General features: G+C 31.3%; 1 protein-coding gene across 2 annotated transcripts; it reads left to right on the plus strand.

Moving 5' to 3' along the window:
* Positions 1-661: 661 nt before the first annotated feature.
* LOC113517448 (transmembrane protein 208) lies at positions 662-5,906 on the plus strand. Of its 2 annotated transcripts, none has more exons than XM_026902117.3 (6): positions 662-788; positions 1,037-1,171; positions 2,452-2,610; positions 3,380-3,516; positions 4,166-4,367; positions 5,200-5,906. In XM_026902117.3, the coding sequence occupies exons 2-6, from the start codon at positions 1,163-1,165 to the stop codon at positions 5,203-5,205; spliced, it is 513 nt and encodes a 170-aa protein (XP_026757918.1). In that variant the 5' UTR covers positions 662-788; positions 1,037-1,162; the 3' UTR covers positions 5,206-5,906. The 2 variants fall into 2 exon arrangements, with proteins under 2 accessions (XP_026757918.1, XP_052752481.1); XM_052896521.1 differs by lacking the exon at positions 662-788 and adding an exon at positions 808-956.
* The last annotated feature ends 3,344 nt before the right edge of the window (positions 5,907-9,250 follow it).

Raw genomic sequence — 9,250 nt, forward strand, 5'->3', positions numbered from 1 at the left:
CAGAATTCCTAGTCTCGACTTTTTATCAAGGGAAGTGCCCTGAAAGTGAGGAGATACGACAAACGGCGTCTTTTTTGCGGTAAATTCTATTTCCAGTCTGTTAGTACTTATGTACGTTATATTAAATCTATGAGGTATTTCGTAATTAAATTTGCTTAGTGCTTAAAATTCCTAACCGTAATTGCAAAACATGGTTGGCGCTATTCAAAGATATTGGATGCGATGTTGGAGATTTTCATTGAAACGTCATTGGTTTTGACGTCAATAACTGTTTTTTTAAATAATATGTTTTACGGCATTGGATACTTCTTTCTTAGGGATGCCAACATAGTTTCTCCAGTATTTGAGGTAAAATGTATGCAAACGGTAAAATGAATATAAACGTTTCCATAGTTTCCTTCTACAAAAATAAAATATAAAGATATGTTGAGTTTTGATTGACATTTTGAATTCAAATTTAAGTATTCCTGAATATTCTCGTCTTAGCATACAAGTGTAGTCAATAAGTCTCTACTTGGTCTATCTTATTGTATTACAGTTATAGTGTGACGTCTAAACATTATCATAAAATAATTTTTTTGGGGTAATGTTTATATGTATATATTTTTTAATAAATTCTATTCTATTGATTGAATTCTATTGTTTTTTTTTTTCATTAAAAACAATAATACATTTGTAGGCTAAAATAAGTTAGGAGTTGGCAATTTGATCTGGTGCTCCCTCACTCCCACGACTACAGAGAAATGCTAATGCATCACTTTTTCACTACAGAATTTTTATTATCAAAGGTAATGATTATCCAATCTATAATTTTATTCCACATTGAAGTACAGTTTTCCTATGCAAATATATATTTTTAATAAAACTTATCATGTTTTAACAATGTAGTGAATTAGAACATATTTTGGTTTCAATCTGCTGAGTTTTCAAAAAGTTTAGCTTATCTAATGACAATGGTAAAACATTTTGTCAATTCAGCATTTCAACTAATTCTGCAATAGAGTTTTATTTATATGTATTTTACATATTTTTTTAGGTCATTCATCTTAAAATACCTTGCCGCTAGATACACATGCTGAGGCTGCTATGCTTCGAAACTTTCCTTAATTGAAACTTAAAAACGTATCACTGATAAAATCACTAAAGAATAAGAGCTCCAATTATGGCACCTGTAAGTTTTTAATTTAAATATTTAAAGTTCTTTGAAATTCATTATATGAAACATTAAAATATTGTAATAGATACTGAGTAAGTATTTAATTTGTCCTTAGTAAAGGTTGAACCGTTGATGGTGAATACATAGTTTATCTTCAGTTTGTTGATGATGTAGTAGATTATTATTATAGTAATCATAGTTGAATCTCTGGAGAACTTCAATACTATGCTCAATGACCTCAATAGACCTTCTCAACAGGTAGATCTTAAGATGAACATGAATAAGACTAAAATCATGTTTAATGTCCATATCACACCTATATTGGTTATGATTGAGAACACTACATTCAAAGTTGTCAACGAGTGTATTTACCTGGAACAACTAGTCCAACTAGATAAATTGGACTTAGACAGAGAGGTCAATTAATGAATCCAACCACGGCTGGGCAATGTTTGGGAAACTAGACCACATCTTCATAGGTTGGATGCCTAAAATACCTCAAAGTTTGAAGGTCTTTAGCTAGTGTATGTTATCAGTGATGACCTATGGAACTAGAATATAGTCTTACATTGTTGGCTATGTGTAGAAGTTTTAAATTTCTCAGCAAGCTATGGAGAGAACTAAGCTCTGAGTTTTTTAATGTGACAAAATCTGAAATGAGGATATTCATAAAAAATCAAAGTAACTGACATAGCCCTAAGAATAAGCAAGCTGATGTGGCAATTGGCTGATCACATAACTTGAAAAACCGACCACCAATGGGGAGGGAAGTTTCTTGAGTTGCTACCCCATACGACAATGAGTGACAACCTTCCAGAACCAAAGTAATCGACATGGCCTGAAGGATAATCAAGTTAAATTAGCAATGGGCTAGTCACATAACTTAAAGAACTGAAAACTGATGATGAAAGGTTTTTGAGTGGCGACTCCATACAGGCAAACTCATTTTAGGGCGACCCCCCCAATAGATGAACAACAACCTCAAATCCATTACAGGAGGGAGACAGTAGATGTAAATGGCTTAGAACTGTTTCTTATGGCAGTCTATGGGCGAGGTCTATGTTCACCTGTGGGTACTTAATAGCTGATATGATAGTGATCATGATTTCTGAGTACTTATGAACTTGGTAGTTAGCTGCAACCCATTCAATTTTTTCCACAAGATATCAAACTTGAACATGAGAACACCTTTAACATTAACTTTATTTATAATTAACATTATTTTATTTATAGTTATTATAGTTATAAGATATTAATAATATTTTCTAATAATATTACTTTATTAATATTTCTAGCCAACAAAAGGGAAACCACCAACAAAAGGTGCAAAACGAATACTTGTGGAAAATGTGGCTACAGTCAACTTCTATCGCAACATGGCATTAGCTGCATGCATTTTGTATTGTGTACTTACTCCAATATTTTATTATGATAACTTAGGACCTACAATAATTGTAAGTATCTTTACAATAATTTATTTCTTTTAGATACTGCTTTGCTTTTATTTAATTATTTCTAATTACCACACTATATTTCCTTTGAATCAATTCATTAATCTTTGTCTTTATATACTACCTTATATAGATCTACTCATAATTTAGTTGCTACATAAGGATATATCCAAGTTAGATGTCAATAATACTGGCTCATTATCCATACAATCTGTTTTCTTATCCAATAATTTACCCTGGGGGTATATTTTTATAATACACCTTGTCATTTTCAACAAGCACTTCCCCAATCCAACTTTGATGAATCTTTTCAACTGAACATCAACTTTATTCTCCACAAAAACAAATCTCGCCGAACTATAAAAGAAAGCACTTTATAAAATGGTTTCTAAGGAGATAAACTTTCCTGAAAATTCAAAATAAAAAAAGTTTACTGATTTAGACAGAAATTGCAACCATCAAGAATAACCCAATTCTGTTTTAAACTATCCTGTTATTATGTATTTATGTATATAGATAGTGTATAATAACATTTTAGGGGGTTGTATAATTTATTCTTATTGATTTTGTTCTATTCTACAATGAAATTAAACTAATTTGATTTCTAATAATGTAAAAATTTTAATAAACTACTGAAGCGGTCAAGGATTATGAGAGCCGCTAATCTTAAGGTACACTAGGCCAATACTAACATTATACAAATGTTATATCTTTGCTATTAATTCAATTATATAACTGAAAAACTTTTTATTTTTAATGCATTTTTTTTTAGTTCTTAAATATTCTGGTGATAAGTGGATACATTGGATGTTATCAAATGTTAAAATATATAAGTCGACCACATTACACAGCTGAAAATCAATTAATTGATCCTGGTTTGGATTTAAACATGGAAGGAGGTATGGGAGAGTAAGTATCTATTATTTTTGTATGTAGTAAATTTTTTATCATATATCAGCAATCATTTAATCCTAACTATTTTTTAATTTGTTTTCCTACTTTAAAATTGAAACATAAAAATGTTCTAAAATTTGTGCTATAGAACAGTATTCATATTAGTGTCCAACCGATCTTTCGGTTTCGGTTTCGGCCAGAAATTCTACTTTCAGCCTTAAGTTTCGATTTCGGTCAAAAATTGGCCGAACTTTTGGCCGCGCCGAAACTGTGTGTGTGTCTAACTGAAAGTTGTGTTTTTTTTTTAAGTTTACTTCCAAGAGTAAGTCGTAATTTTAACATATAAATATATATGACATATTTGTTACATACTTCAATTAGTGTTTATTATTACCCTTTAATTATCTGTGTGTTTGTGTAAAAAATACACTAGATTTCAGTATAGAAGAGAAATTTTAAATGTTTTAATAAGTTTCGGTTTCAGTTTCGGTCGAAATTGAGACCAAGGCCGACAGTTCGGATTCGGTTTCGGCTGTAAAACCTGTTTCGATCGGACATTAATTCATATCCCAATAAATGAGTTGTTACCATTTCAATAGTATAGAGGATATAGTATACATTATTTCTATGTAATATTTATATCAATGTTTTATTTACTTTTCAGGCATGTGAAGGATATTGTTATATTACTGTCAATAACTCATGTTTTAGCAATCATATCCAATTATTTTTGGTTTCTACTTCTGCTCTTTCCATTAAGAGCATGTTGGTTACTGTGGACCAATATTCTAGGACCATGGTTTTTCCAGCCAGCTCCAGAAGAGACAGAGCAAGACGAAAAGAAAAGAAAGAAGAAGATGAAAAGGGTAATTATTTGACAACCATCACTAATATAAATAGTAGAATCATTTACATTTTTTACATTCACACAAGCAAATGCCTATAGCCTCTTTTTAGCATACCCATATCTTAAATCTTAGTATATAAAAATTTTATGTCACGATGTTCGCTCACAGTGTCCTATAAAACTGCTCAATCGATTTTAGGGAATTTTATAATTGTGTATTATTTACTTCAACTTGAGGATTAAGACTTTATCTTGGCAAAAAATACCTGTTCGGTGACGTTACAAGACAAAATGTTTGCCGTCTTAAAAAGCAAATTAATGAATATTGGTGAGAATAGTTCCCAAAACAATGTTTACAGATAGACACATCATCATCATATCAGCCTTTAACTATCCACTGCTGAACATAAGCTTCCCCCTTGGGAGGTTTTACTAGTAGTTTCCACGTTTAGCAGATGGGTTTTCTTTAATGGGTGATGATGGGATAGTACCCCCTCTTCGCTATCGGTATACTCTGGCGGGGCACCAGTTAGTGATGATAAGTGAGAATGAAAAGACAGGTCAGTTAGTCCATCGTGTTGAGTACACTTGGTAACTTACGTTCAGCACGATGGTTTCCAGGGGGGGACCACATAGAGGTTGACCTGTTTGGGTATATTGCTAACAATGGGGTCCTTAGTCTCCATTATTAACAATCCCTTGCCTTCCCTTAGTCGCCTCTTACGACACCCACGGGAAAGGTAGGGGCATATTCTGGAAATCTTATATTTTCACGTTTTTTGATGTCTTTAGCTCCTTATACATAATTATTGTAGTATAGCAAATTAGTATATACATTTTTTCTTTTGTAGATGTAGGAAAAAAGTTGTGGATACTAAATACATGAATTCTGATCGAACAATTAAGTACATATATGAAATATCCCATGGACAAATATTTTAGCAAGTTATGCCAATCACAACGTTATTATACCTACAACTATTGCAATATTGCTCTTATAATGCATGTAATATAGTTATCAATACCGATAACTAGGTATGTTTATACATACCTATATGTGTAAGTATTCGTATTAAAATACAACTTTGTTTACAGTTTATTGTAATATTGTTATTTTAATGTAATATAAATTATAATATAAATATATTTTTATTATTTATTTCAATGTCTATTTTTGTTCTTAAACTTGTGCTGTCTTTAAATGAAATTACATCAGATTTTTATGTTATAGAAAGTTTAAAAGTTTTAGAATTTGCCCATATGTTAAACCATGACCAACATACAGGGTGGAAACAATAAATGCTTCCATATAAGAATAGAATAATGAATTAATTATGGACATACAAATTCTTTATGTCTAGTTAGCGATTCACTTTTAATAAAAAATATAAAAGTTTTATATATAATATTTTTTACCTATATAATTAAGGCATAATCGAGTGATCACTGTTTCCACTGACTGTTTCCATTCTGTATACTAATATTGAACACTAGTATTTTATAAGCATAAAAATATGGAATTATGAATGTTTTTTAATTAAATTTATTTGAAATTTTATACTCGAGTTTCAGTTTTGCCATTTATATCCCCTAGACATAAATATCTCTTGTTTTGTGGAAAAAACAACACAATAATATATAACTAGTTCCATTGAATAGTCTCATGGTGATGAGAATAATGATTTTATTTTATCCACCAGGAATGAAGTTAAGTCTGTAGTTTCATCACCACCCGTTGACTTGAGATGAGCCGTAAATTACGCAATGGATTTTGATACCAAATCAAGTAATATTTCCGTAAAATTCAAAGCTGCTGAGACTAATATGCCCGTATTTATAAGAAAAGTGTATAAAAATACTGATAGATGTCAGATTGGTGTAAATCAATTGGTCTCATTTTGAACACCTCTAAATCTCGATCCATAATAATCGGTAGCTCTCGCTATATTGCTAAATTAAATTGGAATACTCTTCCACGAATAGTTTTGAGCGCAGTTGGCATTGAGTTTAATGAAGCGATAAAAGTCTAGACATCTACTTCGATAGGACACTCTTGGTCATTTCACATCGGTAAAGTCAGTCGTAAGATTTTTTCTGTGCTAGCTCGCTGAGAAGACTGGGTAACTTTTTACCGGTAGGTACCAATATTACGCTTGCCCACACTATTACTTCTCGTACTTGATTATGCTGACATCTGCACGAACCGAAAATTACCGAAGGGTAACCAAATAAACTTGAGCGATTCCAAAATATCTGTAACAAGTTTATATTTGGACTAGCGGCCCGTCCCGGCTTCGCAGGGGTGGACATTTTTACATTTTTATCTGATCTTACCTAATTAAACTGACTAATTTATAAATATATATATATATATATATATATATATATATATATATATATATATATATATATATATATATATATATATATATATATTTTAGTGCCATTTTTAGTGTTACAAGTATCCAAAAAAATTCCCCACAATTTAATTAATATTTCCGAAATGAGGTGGATTTATTCAATAAGAATTGAATTATTTTCAAATATTCTTTGTATTTTGTGTTATTTTTTACATAATAAATATTTATGTAGGTATGTTCATAGAGATATTTTTGTAACCATTATGCAGAATTTATGAATTTATTATTTGGCCGATTGCTTTCGAAATTCAAATCTAAAAATTTGTGTATACTTAAAATTGGATCCGGTGTCAGAATAAAAATGACCGCTATTTTTATTTTCTTTGTTATTAAACGATTGCTTTCAAAATCGATATCGGATGATCTCTATACACTTCAAATATGAATCTGGTGTTAGAATTAATCAAAATGGGCGCCATTTTTTTGTTATTGACCAATTGCATTAAAAATCGATATTTGAGGATCCCTATATATTTCAAAAATAATTCCGGTATCAGAATATGAGTGGGTATAATAATGGGTGCCATTTTTGTTTAAAATGATGAAAGTATTTATTTGGATGAGGATTAACAAAATAACATTAAGAATTTAATCTTAAGATAAAATTCAATATTTTTATATTGAATTATTATATTTTATTTTAGTCAACTTAATTAAAAGTATTTAACTCAAATTTTTCGTTCTCATATGTAGATATTTACATTATAATGGCTTTCACTTCAATTAATTCTAAGACCAATATTATAATATATATTAAATCTTCAAAGATTTTGAAATATTCGTATTTAAAGAAATCAGTTAAGTAAAAATAAATTCAAAATGTTAAGCATTTTTTGTGACATTATCTGTCCAAATATACATGAGATCACAAAGAGCGATTTTCAACCTTCACTGCAAAATTGTACTAATTTTTAAAGCAATATGAAACAATTGTGAAATGATTGAATTGTGTCTGAATAAATAAATAATATTATTTAATATATAAATAAAGTTAAATAATGTAAATGATTATTTAATCCTAATAATATTTTAACTTACGATTTTTGCCTATTTACCTTAATCTAAAGTAATAATTTCTAATTTGGTAACCCAGTCACGTACACGATTATATGAAAAAATTGACCCGCTTTTTTTTAATATATATATATATATATATGTGTGTGTGTGTGTGTGTGTGTGTGTGTGTGTGTGTGTGTGTGTGTGTGTGTTTGTATACATATTATTATTTTTAAGGGGTGCAATAAAGAATAAATAAATAAAATAAATATACAGAAAAGTTTGATCTGTTTGTACCAAAATATATAATTGTTTTCTTTTTTTAATGATGACTTATAATTAGCTTGGATTACTTTTAGACGTTTTAGATATTTTACATGGTGTACAGGCAGACCTCGGCTCAAAGAAGTTAGCCGTACTTATGACGGAAGTTAACACTTACAGCTTTGCTACATATAATTGTAAGAATGTAAAGTGTTCGGTTGTATGCAACAATGTGCCGTTCGTTGGATATTATTACATTACAAGAAACATGGCTGCTTAACATGGCTGAGTTCGGAAGCATAGAAACGTCGGCGGTAGATATTGGTGCCGGCTTGCTTCGTGGAAGACCGCATGGAGGAGTAGGCCGTGTGCTGGTGAGCGTTTATATGCTGCCGGTTAAATTTATAAATCTACCGGACTCTTTTCACTGTTTGGGAACAGTGGTGCAATTCATTACCATATCAGCCGTTAATTGTCCAGCTACTGAACATAGGCCTATCCCATAAGGGGGGTTTAAAAATAATGGCCACGCTTAGCAGGCGGATTGATAACCTCATTTAAGCTTTGGTAATGTTTTAAAAAGGACGCTATTGCCCATCTCTCGACCATTAAATCCCCTTAGTTGTCTCTTACACCATCGTCAATGGTAAAAAAAAGTTTGACAGCCCCATTGCTAGCAATATACCTTATTAGGTCGACCTCCACGTGGTTCCCCCTGGAAACCATCGTGAACAATTCTTGTTGAATTCGTCACAATAGGCTAACTGATCTACTTCATCTTCACCTATCATCCTTCACTGGTGCCCCGCCGGTGTATACCGATAGCACGGGTGGGGTTACTATTCCATTATCATCCATTAAAAAAAAGTGGTAAAAAAAGTTGTAGCTTATCTATTCTGGAAACCACACGGTAAATGAATGCAATTACTCATATTAATAACGAACCTGTTATATCTTATGAAGGAACTTGGTGATTTTAATTAAATGTTTTTCAATGAACTAACAAATTTTTGTAATGAAAGTAGCCTCGCTTATGTGGATGCGGATAAATTATGTTTATCTTCGGATAATCATATATTTATTACTGAAGAGCATGGATGGAGGCGTTGGATAGACCACTGTATGGAGGGGATGGGATTGTTAGTAATGGGGTCTGTCTGACCCATTGCCGGCAATACACTCTACCAGGTCGACCTTCACGTGGTTCCCCCTGGAAACCATC

This window comes from Galleria mellonella, unplaced genomic scaffold (genome assembly GCF_026898425.1).
Source record: "Galleria mellonella isolate WM207_F2 unplaced genomic scaffold, CSIRO_AGI_GalMel_v1 utg33, whole genome shotgun sequence".
In the NCBI taxonomy this organism is placed as follows: domain Eukaryota; kingdom Metazoa; phylum Arthropoda; class Insecta; order Lepidoptera; family Pyralidae; genus Galleria; species Galleria mellonella.

Bases quoted from the DNA above. Each gene is read 5' to 3' on its own strand.
- LOC113517448 (XM_026902117.3), top strand. The intron at 2,611-3,379 runs GTAAGTATCTTT...ATTTTTTTTTAG, and splicing joins ACTTAGGACCTACAATAATT to TTCTTAAATATTCTGGTGAT. The intron at 3,517-4,165 runs GTAAGTATCTAT...TTTACTTTTCAG, and splicing joins ATGGAAGGAGGTATGGGAGA to GCATGTGAAGGATATTGTTA.